Genomic DNA, 27107 nt, shown 5'->3' with positions numbered 1-27107 from the left:
TGTACCTTAGTGTAAACCTGTTGATATTAACTGCATTCCTTTCCACTTTGTGTGTAACACTCTTACATATGCTCTGAATGTAAAACTGCCAAGTACAGATCTAATGAAAGTAAACATTCACATTTTTTTCTCCAGTGAATTAACTGAATTGGTGACATAAGTCAAAAGGAATCATGGGTAACTTTTAAAAAAAAAAAAAACTTGAGAGACAGATAAAAGAGAGATGGAGCTCTGGAGCTCCCAAACACTGGTTGACACCCTGGATGCCTGCCATGTCTAGGACTGGGCCAGCCCAAAGCTGGGAGCCAGGAACTCAGTCCAGCTGTCTCCCACACAGGTGGCAGAAGTTCCATTATTTGAGCTGTCACTGCTGCCTCCCAGGGTCTGCATTAGCAGGAACCCAGTCAGGAGCTGGAGCTCAGTATTGAAGCCAGGTACTCCAGGATAGGGTGCTAGCATTTTAGCTGGTAGGTGCCGGAGACCAGCTCCAGCCAGTCCAGGGGCCCCAAGGTGTGAGAGGTGTTGGTGCTCGAAGAAATGAGAGACACACTCACAGCAAGGCTGATGGCATGGCTCTGGCTCTCAAGCACCAGACTTTATTTTTATATCATAAGTTAAATAATGATTCTTTTTTTCTCACAATAACAAGTCTGATGCCCATTTTTAAAAATTACAATTTCTTTGATTTTCAAGGGCATATTCAGAGCATGGGTTACAATCATAGACAGGTGTGAGATAACGGGCTGCCCACACAAGCCAAGGCCTGGAGTGCTGCTGAACGATGCAGAAATTGGCTACACAAGCTAGAATAGTACCTTCCTAATCTAATCTCTACTAGAAGCCCCAGAGTCAAAGCAGACCCTTTTTAAAATGTATCCCCTCTTTGCAGTTCTTTCTGTAACTCTAATTTCTTTATTATTCTTATTTAAATGTTCACAGTTTTGACGTCCTAACCATTGTAGTATTTGTAGCATATATTGAATTAAAGCTTTAATAACATTTATCTTTATTCTAGTGGGAAGTATATACCAGGGAGCCTGTTGCCTTTTAATTCTTTTCCACAACAGCACAACCTTGTATAAAGCATTAACCCCCTTCTCCTACACTAACATTCTGCTTGATTAAAATTTTACAAAGCAATGGACATTTTGGGGATAATGAGACTAAGCATTCTTCCCTAAAATTAGGAAGACAGCAATCATTAGCGGGACCACCAGGAAGCTCTGGCTTTCTTATGCAGAGTGTAGTTCCCAACAAACCTAAAACCACCAAGAGGACCGAAGCTGTCCTTCTCACGCCTTGCTGAGACAGACCTTCTGCTGTGACCTTGTCAGCCAGCTGAAGTTGCCTTGGCCTCATCAGGTAGGCCAAATAATGTATCCCATAAAAAACTTTTAGTCTATAACTTGTTATTTCTAAAACTGTGGAGCAGGTATTGAATACCTGTTGGCTGTGCCTGAGTTGGAGGTGGAAGATATTTGGACTGTGGGCTTGCAGGTGGACCAAGGAGATGCACTGTGAATTCTTAGTTGATTACTTGACTCATTTGAATAACTAACATAGTTGGTACTTGGAAGCAGTGTTCTTTTGGTCTTTCAAGCAGTTAATGAATGATTCTGAGTTTGAGCCACTGAACACATTCAAAGTAGTTTAATTGAGGGCACTCCCATTTCTCCACATGCCATAAGTCTAATATAGAATTTTTAAAACAAAAGAGACTTGGGTCTGATGCTCTTTTTTCATATAAGACATAATATACAGCTTCATGTTATTTAGTGTGGGATATGCCCAAGCCCTCACTCCACTGGGGAGCAGGCACAGGAGGGCAGGATCAGAGTATTCTCTAGCAAAGCACTTGTGAGTAAACTGAAGCCCTGAACATCAGACTTCAATCTCTGGAGGCTACAATTCCAGTTTTAATGTGGGTAAAGCTAAGTCTTAAGCTTGCATGTGAATTCAAGTTTCCCCAGAGCAGTTATGGTTCATTAACTATAGTATCTCATTTTTTAAATTTTTATTTGAAAGGCAGTGAGATAGATCTCCCATCTGCTGGTTCGTTCTCCAAATATCTCCAGTAGCTGAGGCTGGGCCAGGCCAAAGTCAGGAGCCTGGAACTCAATCTAGGTCTCTCACATGGGTGATAAAGACCCAACTACTTGAGCCATCACATGAGCCAGCAACTAGAATTGGGAGTGGGACCCAGCACTCTGATGTGGGATGCAGGCATCCAAGCGGCATCTTAATTGCATCAAATGCCTACCCCAACAGTATCTTATTTGAGTAGACAGTAATTTTAAGTGCCTACTTGTCTGCCCACACCCTCTGTCATCCATCCTCAGGATTTTTGTAATCATTCTGGGCTACAATTATCCAAGATGTTTGTATGGTCCCTGTATGCCTCTGAAATGCCATGAAGTTTTGAGTCTAGTCTGGATCTAACCAAATCCAGACCCTAATCCTTAACCAAATATAGTGGCTTTCCAACTTTGTTGATAGAAGATCCAGATTTGCAAAGGAATTCCAGCAGAACTGACATGCTCCAATGTATAAAATAGATGAGAGCAGGTCTATTACTTATATTTTTAGTTGAAGCAGAGCTGAGGCCCAAAAACCCACTCTTCAGCTTCCATCCCACTCTGGTCAAGCTTTCCAAGGCATTTCCACAAACGCTTAACTTTTCAAAAACATGACTAGAAGTCTTTTTTCTGAAATCTCTGATTTAGATACAGTAAGAGTAGGTAGTGCTGTGCTGTGCTAAGCTGTGCTGCTCAGGTACATGTAGTCACTTGTGTTGGTATGAAATGGCTTGAAAGAAAACAATATAGTAAGAGTAGGAGGCAGGATATTTCTAATATACCAAGCAAAACCTTTACCATGTGACTTAGAGCAAATAAATTTCAGTGGTTTTTGGTTGCCTCATCTGTAAAGTTGGTCAATAACTTTCAGAGCAGGAAGTCTGGTCCAGATGGTTTTTATGTATGTGTATCTTTTTCAGATCACTAATCTTTGATTCTAGATGTAAGAGAAGTTTAGTACAATAAAACGTTTCTGAAATAAATCACTGATTTATTTCAAAGTTACTACCAAAAATTTTGGATACTAAGTAGAATGGAATTCGTTTTTCCCTAAAATTTTCCTTAGTCCCTGATTGGTCATTAGATGTCAGATACTGGGAAAAAATTCTGTGCAATGACCTAGGACACAGTGAGCCATGGCCAAGGGTATTAGTGATCAAGATAAGTTTTGGAATCCTACTGGTTTTGTTTCAGTCCTGTTTCACCTCCAATTCTCCTTAAGGGTATTTTTTCACCCCATTTTTTTTTTTTTTTCCTGAATTCTGCCTTCCCTTTTGATGTCCCATCCCTTCTAAACTCATCTTGCCCTGTGGCAAGCAGACCCACTGGGTGAGTCTTTGGGTGAGGAAGAAGCCATTGGTGCTATACCATTACACAACAGTGAATGACACCACCAGTTACATCAATTGCCCAAGCCTGGAACCTAGTAGTTCTGAGGCCTTCCTCTCCCTTAATCTAATCTATTGCCAGTTTCTGACCACCTCCTAAAGGTCTCTTGAATGTGGCTTCTTTGCTTCTTTGGCACACATTTTAACTAAAGCTTCTCTCCTGACCCTGCAATATCCTCTTTTCAGTTCTCATCCATTCTGGCCCCTCTTCGATCCATTTGCCATACTGTAGGTAGGGTAAGCATTTAGAAAACCACATATTACCCACTTGCCTAAAATCCTTTGGTGGGCCTTAATCTCAAAGATTCAAGTGGTTCAGAAAGAGGTTTTTTTTTTTTCTTCAACCAACTAGGTATCCACACAGAACATTTCCACTTCAATAGGAGTAGGACAAAAACCATCTCCTGACCCAGCGGTGAAGAAAAGCAAAGGCCTCCAGTGCAGCGGACAGAAGGGGTTCAGCTCCCAAACTGCGGACTGCAGCACTCACAGGGAGTTGTTGGATGTTGTTTCAGTGTATGGGTTCACAGTCAAGAGCAAAACAGGAGCATTGTCCAGGGGTTCTATGTGTAACCAAGGTTACACCTGTGTCTTGTTGCACTGATGTAGGCAAGGAGGTTGCTGCAAGGATTTGAGGTTGCCAGCCCTTCCCTGAAGCCCTGACTTCGTAACTCTGAACGTGCGTGGCCCGAAGGTGGTTCCTTTCTGTGCAGAATTCCTCAGCTTTCCCCAAGCATGGTCGACAGTGGCTCTGCATGACTTCCACCTCATTATAAGGTCATTATAAGATTATGATGGCTGACACTCCTACTCCCATCATGCACCACCTGACGCCATGACACTACCAAAGTTTCCAAAAAAAGGGCAAGGAAATGGGCTATACTCCAACCCCAGCCCAAACCTACCCCTCGTGAATATTCGATTAAATCTTGCCCCGACATCACACTGCCTACAGAGCATATAAAATGATGTCCCCAAACCTGGAGCGTAGCCCTCTTGTCATGCCTGAATTTCAGTCCTCAGCTAACTTCCACATCTCACGGAGAAATTCTTGCTCCTGCGGGAGACGAGAACTGCTCTAGAAAAGCTGTTCACGTCGTCATCTTCACAGTGCATAAGGATGCTCAAGTCATGTATTTGGATCAAGAGGAGAGCCGGAGGGACTCTGAACGTGCGGGGCCCCAGATCCCGCTGCCTAGCGCAGGTGGGCAAGGCCTGTGGTAGTTCTGGGGGGCGGGCTGGGAAGTCCCACACCCCAAGGTTTTGCACAAGCCGAGGCGGGAAACCAGGGATGCCGCTCTAAGCGCCAGATGCCATTCCAGAAGCTATGGAAGATTTCAGAGGCTGGGAGACTTCAAGGAGATGACCTCCGAGTTACCTCTCGCAAATGGACGAGAAGCAGAGAGAGTTAATGCTGGGTTCCCCAAGGGCACCGTGGGAGGGAAGACAGCGGCTCCGCAGAGGCTAAGCTGTGTCCTCCCCGCACCCCGCGGGGCTCAGGCCGCCGCTCCTCCCGCTCCTCACGGCCGCGCAGGCCGAGGACCAGCCCGCGGCGGGGCGGGACTTCCGGTGCGCCGCGGCGTCCGGCCGACAGCGGCTTGGCGGCAGCGCGCGCTTTTCCTGAGGACGGCGTGCGGCTGGGGGTGAGGAGCCGCTCTAGGACGGAAGAGGAGGCAGCGGGAGAGACGGCGGGTGGTCGCACGCCCATTCAGGGGCTGCGTTGCTTATGAGAGGGCTCAGGGAGACAGCGGCGGCGCCCCGAGGCCGCCCCGCGCCGCCCTCCTCGTCCGCGGCCTGCCGCGCGTGCGCAGAGCGGGGAGCGGGCGCCGCGGCCGAGCGGCGCGAACCCAGGGGTGGGGCTCGCGGGCAGGCCGCGCCTCCCGCCCGGGGTCGTCCCTCGGGGTGTGTCCCTTCGGGTCCGCCTGGCGTGTGCCTGGGGCCCCGCGCCGTGTGGAGGCCGGGACTCGGGAGCTCGGGTCACGGGCAGGCTTTATCGAGCTCCCCCGCTTTGTGCCCGGCGCTCCGCGGTGAGGGGTCCGGAGCCCGAGGTGTAAGGGGCGAGGCGGCCTGGAGCCGGGAAGGCCGTGCGGGGCTGGATGAACCTTATCTGAGGCCAGGCTGGGGAGGAGGGTGCGGGCGGTGTAGCACGGACGGCCGGTTTCTGATGAGGGCTGGAGGTGAGGCCGTGAGACTTGTAGGCCCGGGGTTGCAGAGGGCAAGCAGGGGTCTGTCCACCGCAGCGCTCTCCGGAGGACAGTGGAGAGCGACAGTGATATCATCTATTGAAAACATTTAAGACTTCCAGAAAAGCCTGGAACCGCGTGGGGAAGCATCTCTGGAGAGAGAGCTATTCCTCGTTGGGCCTGGCCAGGCATCCTCTGAAGAGCCCCAACTTCCCAACCAAAATCGTTATTGAACTCTCTTGTTTTAAGTGTTTTTGTAATTTTGAATTATATTCCGCAATATGTGTTTATTTTGACATGTTTTTCTCAAATCCCCAAGTTACACTGTTTTAGGACTTTGTGTCATATTTATTTTTTAAAATTTATATATTTTTTTGAAAGGCAGACAGAGCGGGAGAAACAAGAGAGAAAGATCTTCCATCTGCTGGTTTACTTCCCAGACCTCAATAGCCAGGGCTGGGCAAGGCAAGGTGGAAGCCAGGAGCTAGGAACACCATCTGGGTCTCCCATGTGGGTAGCAGGAGCCCAATAACTTGGGCCATTTGCTGCTGCTTTCCTAGGCCCATTGCAGGGAACGGGAGCCCTGGGACTCAAGAACCTGTGCCCACATTGGATGCTGGCATCACAGGGGGCTCCAGGTTTACTTTCTTTAATCTTCCTGTCAACCATTAACAGTGCGTGTTACTCTTTCTGCTTTAGCAATGGAGAAACTGAGGATGCGCGGTTAGGAAACGACTTCACACAGCTTGTGAGGCCTGCAGGATTCCTGCCCCAAGCACCTGCAGCTCCTTTGGTCTTGGTGCATTCAGGACATGGATTTTGGGGTGGAAGTAAGATGCAAAGCAGAGAGGACATGGAGGAAGTGGGTCAGGCAGGCCAGATGAGGGATGATGGCTTCAAAACTGAGTTTTAGTAACAAAATGAGTGGATTGGCGACTGAAAGAGGTGGAACTGGCATGCTATGGCATCTGGATTGTTGATGCTGCCCTTGGCTCATAAGGATCGCAGGGAAAAGAGTGGTTTTGAAGGTGAAGAGACTTGCCAGGTTGAGACTCCCTGCCATAATCAGGGGCAGTTGTCCTCTGAAGTATTTGGAAGAGTTCTTGGAATGAGAGAGAATTTGGTTTTCTTTGCATTGAATATGTGCCACCGTCTATGGTTCTTTTCAAGGGATGTCCCATCTAATTCACTCAAGTTATGGGGCATGGTGAGATGTGGACCCAAGAGAAACAGAGAACATGGGCCACCTTGGTAGCCTTTCTGATTCTTTTGAGGGTGACAGTGATATTTTTTTTTTAAGATTCATTTTATTTATTTGAAAGAGTTACAGAGAGAGGTAGAGACAGGTCTTTCATCCGCTGGTTCACTCCCCAGATGGCCACAATGGCCAGAGCTGTGCCAATCTGAAGCCAGGAACCAAGAGCTTCTTCCGGGTCTCCCAAGTGGGTGCAGGGCACCAAGGACTTGGGCCATCTTCCACTGCTTTCCCAGGCCACAGCAGAGAGCTGGATCGGAAGAGGAGCAGCAGGGACTAGGAACTGGCACCCATATGGGATGCTGGCGCTTCATGCCAAAGTGGTATTTTATTTTTACAGTTGGCCTCCATGTCTGCCTGTGGTTCTGTATCCACAGAGCCAATGACTCTTTTTGTCATTCCCTCCACAATATAGAACAACAACTGTGCATATAGCATTAAGTTGTATTAGGTATTATAAGTAATCTAGATATGATTTAAAGTATGTGGGAGGATGTATATAGATTGTATGATTGTATGCAAATAGTGCAACACTTTATATAGAAGACTTGAGAATTTGTGGGTGTCTGTCTGTGGAGTAGGGTACCACATCCCCTAGGGGTACCAAGGGGTGACTACATTTATCAAATAATAATTTGTGGTCCAGGTAACCTATGTAATCATAGATTCGGACAAGAGCAGAGATCATGGCAGAAGCGTTCAAAATAGACCCACAGAGGAAGTAGGTTTTGAGGTTTGAGTGGGATACTTCAGTTTTGTTCTAGTTTGTTCAGTCTTTGTTTTAGCTGTTCTAAAAGGACACGTTGAAATTAAAAGCTGTGTCCTGTGGAGCTGATGGGAGCAAAGATACAGGCTTTTTATCTGTTGTGGTAACATTAAGCCTATGTAGATACTTCAGTGAGGATTCAGATTATCTGTATGCATATGAGAGTTCCCTGGTTCTACTTGGATGTTTGGTTTCAAACCATGCAGTTCTTACTGTTGTCATTTTTCTAGCCTTGTGTTTATTTTGTTCTTTAATCACCTTCAGAGGTAACATTTTTTATTGTATGTTACGTGTGTCTCATCAGAGTTGGACTTTGAGAGAAGTAGTTTTAGGTGCCTCTGCATATAAAAGCAAAATGCTTTGTCTCCATTTTGCCTGTCTTGTCTGGTGGCGCAATGAGTGTATCTTGAATTAAAGAATTTTTGAACTGCCACACATCGAATGGAGGCCCGAGGAACAGTCTGATTTCCCCGCCAGGCAGGTGATAGTTGATGTCCCTGCTGACAGCACTGTCAGTGGTGGTAACTGGATCGCTTGGTTAAGCTGGCTTACAGGTTTCTCCATGGTAAAGGAATCTTTTCTCCTTTGTAATGAGTGGTCATCATCTGGGTGATTCTTTGAGCCTGGTGAATATACTATTTCCCAGTAAATTTTCACTCATTGTTGAGCATTCGAGGATGATTGCTGCCTCAGTTGTTAATGTGGTGGTCGTAAAATGTTGATTTTCCAGTTCTGGCGTTCCTTCTTCATTGACATTCTTCTATTAATGACTTGCCCCTTTCATCCTTTAAAATATTTTCAGTGTTAGCATGGAGTCATGGATTTTTTTTTTTAGCTGAGTGTGTGATTCATTCCTGCTATGTTTCATTTTGATGTGCAGATTGCCTCATATTTGGCCAGTGGGAGCCCCTTCGGATTGTCCCGTGTGTCTCCGTCTGTGGGCAGAACAGTGTGTGCTTTCCCTGCCTGTGCCTGGTTCTGTGTAGTGGGCTTCAGTGTGCTCAGAGCTCTTGGAGAGTTGTTGCTTCTTGGGCCTTTTTGTGGTCAGAGCTAAGACACGTGATTTGAAAAGTCGTGCTCATGCTGGCACCTCCAGTGCCAGGTTCCTCTCTCCTATTCCACGTTTACACCTCTGTTCTCCCACTTGGGAACCCTGATTTATTAATGCAAACAATTCGTTTATTTCCCCAACCCTACAATACACACAGAATCATTTCAGAATGAAACCACTAGCATTAACAACAAAAGCCTACTAAGTAAAGCCCAAGGTTTCCTTGCAGGTCTTGCTCTTTGAATGTGTCCTCTTGAAGGAACAAGAGTCAGAATGCTGTGTGCAGAAGTTTTCTTGGCTAGGTTAATTTCTGCTTTTCTTCCATTTGGGGGCTGATTTAATTTAAATTGGAATATATAACACAAGAACGTGGCTCGGAGTCAAAGTTGGTAACTTCCCGGTGCTCTGCTCCTCCTCTCTGGGATTGTGAAGTTTAAATGAAGGGATCAAGATAGTAGAGCATTTCACACAGTGAAGAACACACATGGCATCCAATAAATAAATGTTACCTATTTCTGCTGCTTTCTCCACGATTCCTCCCAGATGCTTCTCTAGCAGCTGACTTGTCCTGGTCCGTGTCCCCAGGCCATCCGTGGTGGGAGGAGGGTACCTGTTGCACAGCAATGAGTGGAAGGAGGAAGAGAGCTCCTATCTTTCAGGTTCCTACTGTATGCTTTTGACTGCTAGGCGTTCTTGTAACCCGGCAAACCCTCAACCCTGCTGGTATTTATTCTTACTCATCCCCTTTAACAGGTGAGGAAAATGAGCCTTAGGGTGATGAACACACTTGGCCAGGGTCACTTAGCTGACCCTGAGCCCTGGACCTGTCTGACCCTCACCACCTGGCACCACTTCCCCCACCATCTGCATCACCCTTGCTTGGCTTCTGGTTCCAGCTTGTTGAGGGGAATCCTCTGCTTAGATTTGGGGAGCATGTATAGGGAAAGGAGGCCTGGGGACCTTCTCGCTGCTGGGGTTCTTGGAGTACAGCCCCACCCATGCTACTGTGCAGAAATGCAGTTCTCCAAAATGCCCAGGACATGTGGCATGTACTGGCCACTTGCAGGTTCTGAAGCACTTGCTTCAGTTCCAGGCCTTGCTGTGGTTCCATTTATGTTTTGTACATATACCCTGTGTATGGAGGTGGCTGACTTGCAATGAGAGCAGGGTCTGGGGAAGACACTCAGCAGAAATGGTAGGAGAGATGGAGGTTAAAAACCAGAAGCCGACAGAGAATTCAGGTGTCATCTTCACCATCCCTCCGCCCCCTGATAGGACCGCACCTAAGGGAGAGTAACATTTGCAAGTGTAACACTGGGCAGTCTAGAGGATTCCTGGCAGCTGTGGGAGGTAGGCCTGGTGGGGATTAGCAAGTCCAGGTTGATAAGGAGAAGTTCAAGGCTCTGGAGGCTAATCTGCCACAATGATTCTTGAAGCCCGGACCTCCTGACTGTAGGCAATAAGGATTGAGCCTCCATCTTGCCTCCTTGCTTCACATACTGAGGGCAAACATGGGCCCCAAAGTATACTTGGCTGCAGCACCAGGCTTGAACTTGAACTTGAGGCAGCACCAGGACCAACTCCTGCACCTGCTGACTACCTGTCTTGATCCATCTAAGTCACATCTCAGATAGAACTAAGCAGGAAGGAGAGACCTGTTTCCCACTCACCATCTGTCCAAAAGCAAGATGCCATTGCCGCCCCGGAAGGTCTGCCCACAGTTCTCCGCAGGTGGTGGGAATGGCCTGTTTCTGTCTCCCAGGCTCCTCCCAGGGGCTTTGACCCTTTTCCCTCTGCCGTTTCCTCAGGGCCTGGCACATAGTAAGTGCTCACTAAACATTGCCGGGGGGTGGGGTAACAAATGGATGGGGCAACTTAACAGTATCCTGCAAGGATGAGAGATGTGTACACCTGCACAGACCCTGCAAGACCCCAGAGAGAGGCTCTCACCCCTGCCCACCCCTGCCCTGACATGTATAAGGATGTTTCAGAAGCACTCTGTTACCATGGACTCTGTAAAGCTACCTGAATGTTCATGATTAGGAGAACAGATAAATTCTTATGTATTTATATACCAGAATACCATACAGGAATGCAGAAATAAACACAACTGCCTGATTTAACAGATTCATGTCACACATATCGTGTGGAGTAATACAACAAGTTGACCTATATACACAGTCCCATCGATATAACACTGAATATGTCAAAAGGAGAAGGGGGACAGGTATTTGACCTAGCAGTTAAGCTGCTGGTTGGGATGCCCACATCCTGTATCAGTGTCTGAGTTCGATCCTGGCTTTGGCTCTCGAGTCCAGCTTCCTGCTAATGTAGGCTGTGAGAGGCAGCAGGTGTTGGCTCAAGTAATTGAATCCTTGCCACCCACATTGGATACCTGCATTGTGTTCCCGGCTCCTGGTCTTGGGCCCTTGGCCATTTCAGTCATTTGGAGAATGAACCAGTGGATAGACGTGTGCTTGACCCACATTCTGTTCACCGCTCTCTTCTCTCTCTCTTACTCAAATTGGGGAGAAGGAGAATTGGATAAGGGTGTACAGAGGGCTCTAACTATATCTCTGATGTTTTATTTCTGAAGATGAATGATGAGTAAAAGGGTTGTATTATCCTTTATACCTTTTTTATATGTCTGACATTATAAAAACAACTGATAGAAGAAATGACTGAATGATTGATTTTAAAAAACAAAAATGAAGTCCCATGCCCATCTCTAGCTTCCCTACCATTCTTACCCATCCCCCTTACTGTCTTGATCTTACACTCTTATATATGTTATAACTCATAATAGAAATTACTTAAAGGGAAATATGCAAAGGGAAAGTTGAACATTGTAATGTAAGGCAGACAGTCTCCTTCCTTTATTATTGTATAATTTGACATCTCCTGCATGACCTCTCAGTACTGGTAGCTCCTTGACCACTTCAGGATATACAGGCATTTAGCACATTTTCACTACAAAAGCAAAGATGAGGAAGACTTTGCTGCATCCACAGACTCTTCATATTTAGAAATAAAACAGGTGGGCGTTTGGTGCAGAGATTTAAGATGTTCTTTGGGACACCCTCATCTACATTCAGAGTGCCTGGGTTTGAGTCTTGGTTCTGCTCCTGGTTCCATCTTCCTGATAATGTACACCTTAGGAAACAGCAGGTGATGGCCCAGGTTCCAGATTAGAGACCCAAGTTGAGTTCAAGGCTCCTGAGTTTAACAGGTTCTGGCCCTGCCTCTTGTGCGCAAGTGGAGAGTCAAACAGCTGGTGGAAGATCTCTTTCTGTATGTCTCTGTCTCTGCCTTTCAAATATATAAATCAGTGAAAATTTAAAATAAATGAATTGTTCACCAAAGAGTTATTTTAAGAAATCTGAAAATAAATAGTAACATCCCTTTTAGCATTTTTCGTACTACAATTTTAATTCAAGATTAAAAGAAAAACATTAAGTGTCATAAGTTTTATGCATCAAAATTTGGATTTTGGATTTTTAAAAGCATACTTTTTTTTTTTTTTTTTTTTTTTCCAAAAAGAGAAGCAGCTTAACACCAAGCAGTATCTTTCTGGATATGAATGATATTTTTGAAGGCTTACCAGTTTTTAATTGTCCATTGTTTCCTAAACTGTATTTTTAATTTCATTTGCTCTCTCCTAGGGAATGAAGGATGGCAGCACGCCGTGCGTTAAAAGCTGTTTTGGTAGATCTCAATGGCACACTTCACATTGAAGATGCAGCTGTGCCAGGCGCCCAGGAAGCTCTTAAAAGGCAAGCTATCCTCCAGGTTCAGCTGACAAATATGTTTGTAAGTGCTGTTTGCCAAGGCAGATCATTAGCTTAGTGGATGGCCCTGAGATGGCATTTCACCAGCCTACCATATATACAGGAGCTGCCTTGGGTTTAGCTTGAAGATGTATGCATTGTAATATCTGCCAAACACTGTTCACTAAGCTTTTATTAGGTTTTGCCTTTTCCTCTGTAGTCTTTTTGTTCTCTCTCTCTCTCTCTCTTTCTCTATTTGTCTTTTTCTAAGTAATGTAAATTCAGAAATGAAAACTCAAGGTTCTAAAATAAGAAATAAATAGCATTGGAAGAATCATAAAGGAATCCTAAAATCATAAAATACGCAAACAAGCTAGTTCTGCCCCTCCTACTTCACCTAAGATCTAATATTGAGTGTGCAACTACTCAACTGAAGTTTAATTAAAGGACTTAAAATTCTAAAATTGTTTCCATGAACTAAATGCTTCCGAGTTAGAGATTTACCTTCTGTTTCTGATGTACCAGACATGTGTCTGGGTACAAATTGGGGATACACAGCAAAAGCATGTAAAAATGAACTGAATGTGAATGTTTGCTTATGAGAGTCTTGATAAAAATCAATAACCAGGGGCTGGCGCTGTGGCATAGCAGGTTAAGCCTCTGCCTGCAGTGCTGGCATCCCATATGGGTGCCCGTTTGAGTCCTGGCCACTCCATTTCCAGTCCAGATCCCTGCTAATGCACCTGGGAAAGCAGCGGAAGATGGCCCCAGTTCCTGGCCCCTGACCCATGTGGGAGACCCTGACACAGCCCTGGCCATTGCAGCCATTTAGGAGGTGAACCAGAGGATGGAAGATCTCTGTCTCTCCTTCTCTCTCTCTAAATCTGCCTTTCAAATAAATAATTTTTTTTTTTTTTCAAAAAGGAAACAATAGCCAGTATTAAGCATCAGCATCCTAAAGTAATTTAGAGACGATTCCAACATCAGCAGTTCTTAGCCTGGTGGGACTTAACCATTTTCCAACCTTAAAATGTTCATTACATGCTGTTACTCAGGAAATCTCACAACTAGTTAAGTATCAAAGTGTCCGGTTTTAGGACAAGAGAGAGAGAGAAACTTCACTCTGTCAAGTAGTTTACTTTCCATTGGGGGGATCAAGAAGTGAAAACAGACTTGCAGATCCCATGGGTGTTGGTGGAAAGCGAGAAGTGGTGGACAGTGTATAATTGGTTGTGCAGCTGGACTTTGCTCCTAAGTCCTTGACATGTCTGTCTCCGAATCAGGATTTCTAGGGACAGGGTGGATGTCTGTTGATCAGTTTGCTCCTGAGGACAGAGCTTTTTTCTGCACTAAAGCCAAGCTTTGTGTGCTGCACTGTAGGAAAAATCTTTTTCTTTCTGATGAACAATGACATCTGTAACTAGCTGTGTGAACTACCAGCCGGCCGTTCCACCAGGGCAGCAGCCTCCACACTGTCTGTTCCTGGCTCTGGCAGCTCCATCCCAGGGAAATCTCTACGCTGGCACTGCCCGTGTGGGTTTCTTTAGAAACAAATAGACTATGGGAAGATGAGGGACTAGTAAAAGAAACCTCATTAAAAATGATGTGGTTATTTCATACTTACACTTACTCAGTTTTAGGATGATAGTTTTGTTGAAGTAATATCCCCTCACCTTTTTTGAGAGCTGAACCACCAAATTTAATGTGTTTTGCAGAAAAGCTTCTACACAGATGTTACAGAGGTGGTCATGAATACAGTAAACCATTTAATCATACAAATTAACATGCTTTAGATGAATACTTAAAATCTCTTCTGTTTTATTTGCTTATTTGTTTTAAATTGTGGCTAGTGCTTTATGCCTTGTGGGCTTTGGGGGCAGGCACAGAATTAAAAGCAACAGTTATTAATACAGAATTCTAAATTACATTAAATTAAGCTTATTTTTAGATCTTGTAAAATACTGTGGGATCAAGAAAACAACTTTTTTTTTTTTTTAAAGGATTTATTTATTTGAAAGGCAGAGTTAGAGAAAGATCTTCCATCCACTGGTCCACTGCCTAAGTGGCTGTAACAGTCAGGGCTGCGCCAGGCTGAAGCCTGGAACCCAGAGCAGAGCTCTGTTTGGCAGGGGCCCACCCACATGGGCCATCTTCTGCTGCTTTCCCAGGTCTGTTAGCAGGGAGCTCAGTCAGAAGCGGATCACAGAGATATGGGAAGCTAGCATCACAGGCAGCAGCGTAGCCTGCCACTGCCCAACTCCGGCCCTGACTTTCATTTTTAAGAAGGCTACACCATCCTGTATTCTTTTTCTGATACATTATTGTCAGCTTAGGTTTCAAAAGCAGATCAAGGGATCAAATCAAACTTGCATGTAAGTAGTTGAAGGGAAAAGCAAAGTTGGAATGTTTCTTTAAGCTCTCCCTCTGGTTTCCGTTTACCAACAGTAACACATTGGGGCTTGTCAGTTTCTAGTGACATCCAGAGGTATCCTGTGTTCTCCTAGTACAGCAGATCAAGCAGTGCCCAGGACGCAGGTCGTTGGCATTCCCGTCTCAGCCCCACCGCTGCCTCCTGTGTCAACCTGGGCAAGTCCCCGAACTGCAGGCCGCGGTTTTCTCAGCTTTAGGAAGGGAGGTTGCACCAGAGGACACTCTGACAGCCTTCACCTCACATATTCTGTGAACACAGTGCTTACTAAGGGTTGTTTCTCCCTCCTCAGTGAACTGTGCCAAAATGCAGTTGAAGTGTAGAAGGCCTTTACAAAAGGGCAGACGTAGGTTTTTTTCAGTTCGACTTTGCAACTTTTAGAGGTGAATCAGCCCAGATGGTAGATAATTTCCAAGCAGTTCTGGGTAGATTTTAAAAAGCTTTTTGACCATAAAAACACTTGGTGGCTTATCCTTCATTTTCTACCCTTTGGCAAAGTGTTCCCAGATTAGGAGCTCTTCATGGGGCTAGAATGTAGGAGCCACCTGTTGACTTTTGGCTTTTACTCTGCAGGTTACGTGGTACTTCTGTCATGGTTAGGTTTGTGACCAATACGACCAAAGAGAGCAAGCAAGACCTATTGGAAAGGTTGAGAAAATTGGAGTTTGAAATCTCTGAAGATGAAATATTCACATCTCTGACGGCAGCCAGGAGTTTGGTAGAGCAGAAGCAAGTCCGGCCCATGCTGCTAGTTGATGACCGGGCACTGCCTGATTTCAAAGGTAGGGGCAACGTGGCAAGATTTAAAAATTGTTTCTTTATATCTGCTTAGAAATCACTCATAAAACTGCATGTTTAGAGGTGTTGTTTATTCTGATTTCCATGTTACTATTGAGATGGTCAATAGTATTGAAATAGTTTGAAACTAAGTTGTATGTTTCTCAAGCCTTTTTTGACCACAATCTGCAGTAAGTGAAACACATTACATAGTAACTCAGTATATCTGTATATGTATGTTAAATGATACTTCATTGTGCTGTAGAGATATGTTGTACTTTCTGTTTAGATTACTTCTTTGCCGGCAGCGTGGCTTAACAGGCTAATCCTCCGCCTTGCAGTGCCGGCACACCGGGTTCTAGTCCCAGTTAGGGCGCTGGATTCTATCCCAGTTGCCCCCCTTTCAGGCCAGCTCTCTGCTATGGCCCGGGAAGGCAGTGGAGGATGACCCAAGTGCTTGGGCCCTACACCCGCATGGGAAACCAGGATAAGTGCCTGGATCCTGCCTTCGGATCAGCATGATGCGCCAGCCACAGCTGCCATTGGAGGGTGAACCAATGGCAAAAAGGAAGACCTTTCTCTCTGTCTCTCTCTCACTATCCACTCTGCCTGTTCAAAAAAAAAAAAAAAAAAATTGATTACTTCTTTTTTTTTTCTTTGATTTTGAAGCTGGTTAGAATCCTCTCCATTAGTTTTTTTTTTTTTTTTTTTTTTAAAGATTTATTTATTTACTTGAAAGTCAGAATTACACAGAGAGAGAGGTCTTCCCTCCACTGGTTCACTCCCCAGTTGGCCGCAACAGCTGGAGCTGCGCCAGTCAGAAGCCAGGAGCCAGGAGCTTTTTCTGGGTCTCCCATGTGGGTGCAGGGGCCCAAGAATTTGGGCCATTTTCTTTTACTTTCCTAAGCCATAGCAGAGAGCTGGATCAGAAGTAGAACTGGGACATGAACCGGTGCCAATATGGGATGCTGGCACTGCAGGCAGCGGCTTTACCCGCTATGCCACAGCGCCGGCCCCTCCATTAGTTTTACAATCTAATGCATTGTGACCCTTGGCTTAAGAAAGCACAGGTCAGAATTACCTTGAGGTATAAGCCTCCCGTCCAGGAGCCACCACATTAACTTGATTAAATGAAATAACCAAGATGTCCTTGTATAAAAATACATGTCATTCTGGGTAGTATGAAGGTATTATAATGAAAGGGAAATTTTTTCAATCAAGAGAAAATAAAATTGTTTTTTGTTTTGGAAAGTTAATAGACTCTGGAGAAATATTGTTTTGTAAAGCTTTGTCACATTGCTTCTTTTTGTAAACAGTCGAACGAAATGATACAATATAGAAAAATGCATGTAAGTATGTTTATTATAAAATCATGTGATGGCTTTTCAAATCATAATAGGGAATTTCAGCACAGGCATACACTGGGCAGGACCTCAGAACTTATACTGATATACCAGTGGATCAGAGTCACTACTTGTAAGAAACAGAAACTGACTTTGACCGAACTAAATTCATTTAATTTAATTAATTTAAATAGATTACTGAAAATAAATTTATTAAAGGACTTGATTGCTGTTGGGAATATAAAATGACACAACACCTGTGGAGCAGAATTTGGCCATAGCTAACCAAATTACATTTGAAGCAGCACTTGCAGGAATCTGACACTAAAATATAGTTAGAAAAATACACAATGATATATGAACTAGGTTATTCGCTTATGGGTAATAACAAATATTACCTTATGGGTAATAACAAAAGATTGGAAACAACCTACATTTTCATCAGAGGTCTTTGATTGAGTAAACTGCTATATCCACAAAATGGAGTGCTTTGTAGTTGAAAATAAGTAATGATGACGAGTTCTACCTCCTGATAACACATGATCTTCAAAGGCTGTAGTCAGTGAGAAAAGCAAGGTAGAAAAAGCCTTACATGTTTTCTGTGTAGGAAAAAATGAGAGGGAAATGAATTTATATATGTATTTGTCTCATGTTTGTGAAAAGAAGCCAAAAAAAGATAAATGAAAAACTAACAGAAATGGTTACCCAAAGGAGAGAGAGTGGAGGGATTAGCAATTTTACATAGTTTTGACTTCAGAACCATGTAAATATTTGACATCATTGAAGGCAATTAAAAGGTAACCACACTAGTCCATTAAAGCAAATACACTATATCATATAGTGATATAACCACTTAGAGAAAAGAATTATAAAGTCAAGTGACTGAAATATCAGGGCATTTCAAGAAGCTCATGGAAGCTTCATGAAAAAAGTGTAAAAATTTTAAATGTTTTATACTATCCAAAGCAATCTACAGAATGAATGCAATCCCTATCAAAATACGAATGACGGCCAGTGCCATGGTTCACTTGGTTAATCCTCTGCCTGCGGTGCCGGCATCCCATATGGGCCCTGGGTTCTAGTCCCGGTTGCTCCTCTTCCAGGCTAGCTTTCTGCTGTGCCCGGGGAGGGCAGTGGAGGATGGCCCAAGTCCTTGGGCCCTGCACCTGCATGGGAGACCAGGAGAAGCACCTGGCTCCTGGCTTCAGATCAGCACAGCGCGCCTGCCGTAGCAGCCTTTGGGGAGGTGAACCAACGGAAGGAAGATCTTTCTCTGTGTCTCTCTCTCTGTCTATAACTCTACCTGTCAAATAAAAAAAAAAAAAAATACCAATGACATTCTTTACAGAATTAGAAGAAGCAATCCTAAAATATGGAATCACTAAAGACCCAGGATAGCCAAAGTGATCCTGAACAAGAAAAATGAAGCTGGAGGCATCACAATACATGACTTCAAAGCATACTACAAAGCTATAGTAATTAAAACAGCATGGTACTGACATAAAAACTAATCTATAGAATGGAACATAATAGAGCACCCAGAAATTAATCCACATACATATAGCCAACGGATTTTTGATAGAAGTGCTCAGACCTTACAGGGAAGTAATTTACTCAATACTAGTCCTGCTAGGAAATTGGAAAGCTTGGGTATCTACAGGCAGTAAGAGAAGCAAATAGGAATTTGCATAGGGATAATCTACAGAATTTTCATTAGACTTTGAAAAACTGATGGTGAGTGTACTTGTTTGGATGTCATACCTGAAGTCCTGTTACCAGATACCAAAGACCTTAAAACATACTTTAATTATAAAATATTTATCAAGGAGCCGGCACTGTGGCACAGTAGGTTAAGCCTCCACCTGTGCTGCTGGCATCCCATATGGGTGCCAGTTCATGTTCCGGCTGCTCTTCTTCTGATCCAGCTCTCTGCTATGGTCTAGGAAGGCAGTGGAAGGTGGCCCACATGGGAGAGCCAGAATAAGCTCCTGGCTTGGATCGGCTTAGCTCCAGCCATTGCATCCATTTGGGGAGTGAATCAGCAAATGGAAGACCTTCCTGTCTGTCTGTCCCTCTCTCTGTAACTCTACCTCTCAAATAAATAAATAAAAATTTTGAAAGAATCTACTTATCATGACATGAGGTGCTGTACTCCAAGACATTGAAATAAAGCTGAAAAAAAAGTTTATGAAACTAGAAGTAGATGTGGTATTATGTAGAAAATGACACAGTCTGCAGGGCTTTCCATATTTGTCCTGAGCCAGAAAGTCTCATTTCCCCTGCCTCTTAGATTCATGGTGCCTCATCAGTTGCTATTGATCTGATTGCTCGTGGGGAATTCGTGGCTGTTCTTGTTGATTGTAATCAGTGAAGCATTTTGGAGTTAGAAATTGTAACTTGCTTGAGAACATCAAATTACAATCTTCAATTCAGATCTAGTTACTAAGTAGTTGTAAAACCATGTACAAGGAATATGGAAAAACAGAAAGAATCCCTCTTTGTCTTGTACTTCCAAAGTACATTGAGCAGGTAATCTCTTAAACTTCAAATTATGACTAGAGCAAAAATGTGCACTTGACTAAAACTGCCTTCTTATACAATGTAATATTGTTTGTAATTTCACTTTTCAACTATTACGTATTTTTCCATTCCCAGGAATACAAACAAATGATCCTAATGCTGTTGTCATAGGATTGGCACCAGAACATTTTCATTATCAAGTTCTGAATCAAGCATTCCGGTAAGTCTGGCCATTTGTCCTTCCTCTGGTGTGTTTTCCCCTCCGCCCTTCTTCAGTCTTTGTCCTGAGGTTTTGTGTTTACCTCTGGCCTCCTAGAATTTACATCAGGGCAGACATCAACAAAATCACCAAATACTTATTATTAATTTGACTTGGTTTTTGGAGTTTTTTTGTTTTGTTCTGTTTGGTAGTGATCCATATGTTAAAATATGGTACTTGAAGTTTTCCTGGTTTAGAGAATCAACATTCTTGAGTAGTAACTCATAATAAAATTGCAATTTTTAAACTTAACAGGTTTTAATTAATTTTTTTATTTGAAAAACAGATCTCTCATTTACCAGTTCACTCCCCAAATGCTCACAACAGCTAGGGCTGGACTAGGCTGAAGCCAGGAGCCAGGAACTCCATTAGGTGTCCACATGAGTGGCAGGAACCCAATTCCTTGAGCTATCAACTGCTGCCTCCCAGGGTGTGCGTTAGCACAAAGCTGCAGTCAGGAGCAGAGCCCAGACTTGACCCTGGCACTCTGATGTGGGAGAGAGGCGGTGTCCAAAGTGCTGTCTTCACTGCTGCACCAAGCACCTGCCCTGATGCCAGCGGTTTTATCTTCTGTTAGACTGCCAGGATTCTTCACGGACCATGCCAGTCTCCCAGGGAGACGAGCATCCAGGCTAATCCACCAAAAACATAGACGTTATTCTCCCTCCAGTGAGAATCCGAGCTACAGAAAAGAGTTGACGCATCTGCTCACACTTTCAAATTATTTGATGAATGACAATGATGGTCTGAATTAGAATAGTGGCAAGAGCAGTGAAGAGAAATAGATGCAGGTAGCATCAGTATGACTTGATGGATGATTGGGTTTGAGGCATGATGAAGAAGAGTGAGTCAGGAGAACATTCAGATTTCTAATCTAAGAAGTGCAGTAGAAAGTCTTGGGGTTCACAGGGACAATACCAGATGTTCTCTCTGATCTATGACAACTACCAGAGCAGCTTAAAGGAAACCTGTAGAAGTGAAGTTGACACCATGAGAAACAATGACTTGAAAGCCCTTGTCTTGACTGTTGAGGAACAGTTTATTATCTTATTTTTTTTATTATTTTCTTTTTCTACTTAATACCATTAGTTGAACTCTTTAACATAGAATTATTCATAGGTGTATAAATCCAATTGAAAATAGATCCCAGTAAAAACTAAGAGTGGGAATAAGAGAGGGAGGAGCTGTACAGTTTGGCACACATTCCCACAGACTTACCTCTAATAGCAAAGCTAAAAACTTGCCGTGGGACTCCAAATCCCATTAAGCTGGGTGGTACTAATGCCATCTTACGTGTTAAAGTGATCATATTAAGTGTGTAATTGATCATGTAGATAGGATTAAGTGTCAAAGGGATCACATAAATAAGACCAAGTGTCTGGTAATAACAATAGATAGAATTAAAAAAGGAGAGAATGTTCCAACATGGGAAGCAGTTCACACAGCAGACTTACAGAATGACAAATGCCCTAAAGAGCATTCTGACCTCAGAATCATCCCTTAAGGCATCAGATCTGGCTGAGAAGCCCAAGAGAGCATTTCAAACATGGAAAGCCAAGACACTGTGGCAAAAAATGATCTACATGAGGGATCCCTGTGCGTGTGACTCCAGTGGAAAGAAGGGGCCATCAAAGAAGGATATACTTTTCTCTGAAGGGAGGCGAGAACTTACACTTTGCCTATTGCCCTGTCTAAATACTGATGGAGTTTGTGGACTCAAAAGCTTCCATAGCCTTGGCAGCTCATGTCAAGAGCCTTGGGTGATCACTGACATCATAAATAAGAGTGTCAATTGTTAAATCAACAACGGGAGTCACTGTGTACTTACTCCCCATGTAGGACCTCTGTCCTTAATGAGTTGTACTATGAGAATTAACTGTAAAACTTGTTTTCAAACAGTATTTTATACTGTGTGTGTCTGTGTGGGTGCAAATTGTGGAAATCTTTGGAAATCTTTACTTAGTATAGAGTTGGTCTTCTGTATATAAAGTTAATTGTAAACGAATCTTAATGAAGACTGGGATGGGAGAGGAGTAGGAAGTGGGACAGTAGTGGGAGTGGGAGGATGGGTCTTGGGGGAAGAATTGCTATATTCCTAAAGCTATACCTGTGAAATTTGTATTCATTAAATAAAAGCTTTCTTAAAAAAGAAAAGAAAGTCTTTGGGGTTTGGGAAGTGATGTGTTAGGGTGGGGCTATTTGACCTGTTCAAATAAGAGATGTTCCAATGGCTGTTGGTAGAAACACACTTAATATGTAAATTTTCATATTTGTGTCAATGTATGCAATTCACATATATGAACTCTTTCCTGCTGCTTCTAAAAGAAAGACTACATACTTGTTCTCCTGCTTCCTAAAATAAATTGGTCAGAATCTATCTGCAAATCTCTAGAGTCAGATTATGCCTTTTTCCATTTCATTTTTCATTTTTCATAACTTTGATTTCTTGTCAAATCAGTAAACAGTATCATTTACCTTTGAATTTATGACAGTTCAAAATGTTACATAGGAATGTAGTGAAATATCTTTTTTAAAAAAAGAAAAATTGCCGGCGCCGTGGCTCACTAGGCTAATCCTCCGCCTTGTGGCGCCGGCCACCGGGTTCTAGTCCCGGTCGGGGCGCCGGATTCTGTCCCGGTTGCCCCTCTTCCAGTCCAGCTCTCTGCTGTGGCCCGGGAGTGCAGTGGAGGATGGCCCAAGTGCTCGGGTCCTGCACCCGCATGGGAGACCAGGAGAAGCCCCTGGCTCCTGCCATTGGATCAGCGCGGTACGCCGGCCACAGTGCGCCAACTGCGGCGGCCAGTGGAGGGTGAACCAACGGCAAAAGGAAGATCTTTCTCTCTCTCACTGTCCACTCTGCCTGTCAAAAAAAAAAAAAAAAAGAAAAATTGCTCTTTCTCAATGACCTGGTAAATTCTTTGAATTTAACTGTAAGAATAATATTAAAAATTTTTTCTTATCAATACAAGGGTCTAAAAGAATCTTTCTAACTTAGGCTTTAGGACAGTTAGTTTCTTGATGGCAGATATCCTGGAATCAGAATGTTTTTAGGAACCTTTTTTTTTTTTTTTAAAGATTAATTTATTTATTTGAAAGAGTTACACGAAGAAAGGAGAGGGGGAGAGAGAGAGAGAGAAAGAGGCGGGGGGGGGGGGGGCGGTCTCCATCCTCTGGTTCATTTCCCAGTCAGCCACAATGGCCAGATCTGAATTGAAGCTGGGAGCCAGGAGCTTCCTCCGGGTTTCCCATGCGGGTATAGGGGCCCAAGCACTTGGCCATCTTCTACTGCTTTCCCAGTCTATAGCAGAGAGCTGGATCAGAAGTAGAGCAGCCAGGACTAGAACTGGCACCCATGTGGGATGCCAGCACTGCAGGCGGCGGCTTTACCTTCTATGCCATAGCATCGGCCCCTGTAGGGACCTTTAAAACTCACTATCAGGTTCATATATCTTGGCTCATTGTTTACTGTGGCTCTTGAAAATGGATGTCCTCATGTAAAATCTGTGTGACCAGAAACAGCACTTGGAGAGGAACCACCTCTTTTCCTATGTGCCCCTTAATTTTAGATCCTGGGTTAGTGCAAACCCTGATGACCTAATGCACTTAAACCTGTGGCTCGTAGCCGCTGTGATTCTCAAGTTTTTGTTTGAAAGGAGCAAACTGACTTGTAATAGTTGTTTAGTATCTGTTTACTGTAGTTATTTCCTGGACATCTGCTCTCCTAGACTGCTTGAAAAGATATATTATCAGGTATATGGCATTAAAATTTCTTTTGCTTCACCTACTTCAATTATCCTACTGTCACTTCTTGGGGGAAGAGTATCCTGTCTTAAGTAAGGTCCGCAACTAAACCAAAATGAGTTTTTATTTGAAATCGAGAAGCCACTATTATTTCTTACTTCTGGATATACTCTTATTGGCTTTAATTCATTTCTCTAACCACAGAATTCAAGCAGAAGGTATTGATTAATTTTATCTGGTCATTTGAGAAGGACATATTTAATAGGAAGTTGGGAGGCCCCTGTCTTAGATGAATATTAGAGTCAGGGTAATAAAAATTTACGTTGACATGATACTGACTTTGTAATTGCTCGGATGCTGTCTAATTAGTACACGTTCCTAACCATATTGATTTTTCAAACACTCCACTTTGAACACTACAGTGCATTTGTAGGTCAGCTCCAATTTCACAAATGCACTTAACAGCTGAGTAGAGAGTTGACAGGAAGATTTTAGCCCTTGCCCTTCTTTGCATTTTTTTAAATTTATTTTTTATTCATTTGAAAGGCAGAATTACAGAGAGTGGAAGAGAGACAGAGATCTTCTGTCTACTGGTTCACTCCCCAAGTTGCCATAGTGGTTGGGACTGGGTCAGGCCGAAGCCAGGAGCCTGGAGCTTCCTTTGGTTTTCAGGGGACCAAGCACTTGCGCCATCCTCTGCTGCTTTTCCCAGGCACGTTATCAGGGAGCTAGATCAGAAGGGGAGCAGCCAGGACTTGAACCCTCACCCCTGTGAGAGGCTGGCTTTCCAGGCGGTAGCTTAACCCACTACAATGCCGGCCCCGCTGGATTTTAAAGCCCATCGCATAGCCGCCTTCAGTGGCAGGTCGCATCAAGGCAGACAAATCAAACTTGACATTGCGCTGACTCTTTTTTTTTTTTTTTTTTTTTTTGACAGGCAGAGTGGATAATGAGGGAGAGAGAAAGGTCTTCCTTTTTGCCGTTGGTTCACCCTCCAATGGCCGCTGCGGCCAGCGCACCACATTGATCCGAAGCCAGGAGCCAGGTGCTTCTCCTGGTCTCCCATGCGGGTGCAGGGCCCAAGGACTTGGGCCATGCTCCACTGCCTTCCCTGGCCATAGCAGAGAGCTGGCCTGGAAGAGGGGCAACCAGGATAGAATCCGGCGCCCCAACCGGGACTAGAACCCGGTGTGCCGGCGCTGCAAGACGGAGGATTAGCCTGTTGAGCCATGGTGCCAGCCGCGCTGACTCTTAGTTATTATGTTTTTAATAGGTGACCTCTCCCAAAATGTGTAGTACTGTTTGTTTGCTAACATATCATAAATGCCTGAGTGGAATTGAGAATGGATTTTTAAAAATATTTATTTATTTATTTATTTATTTATTTATTTATTTATTTATTAGAAAGGCAGAGGTAAGAGAGGCAGAGGCAGAGAAAGAGAAGTCTTCCATCCATTGGTTCACTTTCCAAATGGCTGCATTGGCCGGAGCTGGGCTGATCTGAAGCCAGATCCTGGAGTTTCTTCCAGGTCTGCCACATGGGTGCAGGGGCCCAAGGATTTGAGCCATCCTCTGCTGCTTTCCCAGGCCATAGCAGAGAGCTGGATTGGAAGAGGAGCAGCCAGGACTCAAACCAGTGCCCATATGGGATGCTGGCACTGCAGGTGGTGGCTTTACCCACTGTGCCATAGCGCTGGCCTCTTGAGAATGGGTTTTAAAGAATTAATTTTGGGGAAGGATATGAACCAGTTAGAGGGAGTAAATATGATTCTATAAAACTTTAAAATTCTAAGAGCCATTGGTAGCTATTTCCTTGTTTACCTAATACTAAGATCTATAGAGGTTGATATAATAAACATGCATGTGCCTAAGAATCATTTTAAGAAATAGAAACTCTCGGGGCCAGTGCAGTGGCTCACTTGGTTAATCCTCCACCTGCGGTGCCAGCATCCCATGTGGGTGCCGGGTTCTAGTCCCGGTTGCTCCTCTTTCAGTCCAGCTCTCTGCTGTGGCCCAGGAGGGCAGAGGAGGATGGTCCAAGTGCTTGGGCCCCTGCACCCGCATGGGAGACTAGGAAGAAGCACCTGGATCCTGGCTTCGGATCGGCGTAGTTCTGGCCATAGCAGCCATTTGGGGAGTGAACCAACAGAAGGAAGACCTCTCTCTCTCTCTCTCTCTCACACACACACACACACACACACTATCTAACTCTATCTGTCAAATAATAATAATAAAAAAGAAACTCTCAACATGTTTGATATCCCCTACATGTCCCTTTCCTATTTTATCACCTAGGACCCATAGGTAATCAGGATTATAAACTGAGTGCTTCTCATTTTCATGAACTTCTTTATAATAGTCACAGATGTGTGGGTATTCCTCCTGCCTGTTTACCCTGTGTGTGCACGTCAGTTTATAGTCGTCCCCGCTAATGCCACGTGACTTATCACTGAGCATCCTCAGCTCTGGTGCACTGGCTTTCGTTGCTGTCTCACTAGCATACATGTCACTTTTCGTCTTCTCACCCAAATTAGAAAGCCACAGTTTGAGCTTTTAAGTTGGGGTGAAGAACGTTGAGCCTGTGGGCCATACAAAGCATGCAAAATTATTTGATCAGGGCTAGTCAATGCAACTGCAGGCAGAACTCAAAATTCAATAGATCTGTACCAAGCTAATTTTTAAGTTGGTAATTTTGTATAGCCCCTCATGATGTTATAAATATCTACATGGCCCCTGGTAGAAACCTTGTTCCCCACCCCGATACTATAAAATTTGGTAATCACTATTAGGAGGAAGACCTACCAGGCAAACAGATCTCTGAATAATCTAACTGAACCTAGTACAGGCAGCCCTCAGTTTCCCTGGGGGTTCGGTTCCCAGACCCTCTGCAATACCAAGATCCACAGGTATTCAAGTCCCTTACATAAGATGATGTAATCTTTTCATCTAATCTATACATATTCTCACATATCCTTTACATGGTCTCTAATGCAGTGTCCATGCTCTATAAATAGTTGTTATACCCTATTATTTAGAAAATAATGACCAAAAAAATTACACATGTCCAGGAATTACAACTTATTTTTTTCTATCTGGTTGGTTGAATCCCATATGTGGAAGCTGTGGATACAGAGACTATATCAGCACAACTGAAAAAACCTAAGCACACAATTCACATGTGTTCTTTGTGGGAAAATTTAAATATTCAAAAATGAACAAACTAAAAATCAAGTGTTTTTCTGCTGCCTAAAGAGAATCACAGTTACATATTATATAATATATAAATTATATAAATTAGCACACAGCTAATTTGTTTCTGTGCACATACAGGGGTACTTCAAAAAGTTCATGGAAAATGAAACTAAAAGATGTTTATTTTCATGCAGAAAAATTTGAAATCCATACCTAGTTTTTTCATGATTAGACGTTTTCTGTGAACCTTTTTTTTTTTTTTTAAATATTTACTTACTTATTTGAGAGATAGAGTTAGAGACAGAAAGGTCTTCCATCCACTGGTTCACTCCCCAGATGGCCATAACGGCTGGAGCTGAGCT

General features: G+C 43.7%; 1 protein-coding gene across 4 annotated transcripts in view; it reads left to right on the top strand.

The window, feature by feature from the left end:
* Positions 1 to 5036: 5036 nt before the first annotated feature.
* The window catches only part of HDHD2 (haloacid dehalogenase like hydrolase domain containing 2), a 38402-nt gene continuing 16331 nt past the window's right edge, over positions 5037 to 27107 (top strand). The window contains exons 1-4 of one of the 4 annotated variants that reach the window (XM_062201626.1): positions 5037 to 5106; positions 12381 to 12491; positions 15487 to 15695; positions 19689 to 19773. In XM_062201626.1, the coding sequence (XP_062057610.1) occupies positions 12391 to 12491; positions 15487 to 15695; positions 19689 to 19773 (395 nt within the window). In that variant the 5' untranslated portion in view covers positions 5037 to 5106; positions 12381 to 12390. Of the gene's footprint in view, positions 5107 to 5390; positions 5491 to 12380; positions 12529 to 15486; positions 15696 to 19688; positions 19774 to 27107 lie in introns of those variants that run through there. The other 3 variants (XM_062201628.1, XM_062201625.1, XM_062201627.1) reach the window with 3 other exon arrangements.

This window comes from Lepus europaeus, chromosome 9 (genome assembly GCF_033115175.1).
Source record: "Lepus europaeus isolate LE1 chromosome 9, mLepTim1.pri, whole genome shotgun sequence".
Taxonomy (NCBI): domain Eukaryota; kingdom Metazoa; phylum Chordata; class Mammalia; order Lagomorpha; family Leporidae; genus Lepus; species Lepus europaeus.
The sequence above is the reverse complement of the archived record's forward strand: the minus strand, read 5'-3'. Positions and strand labels throughout refer to the sequence as shown.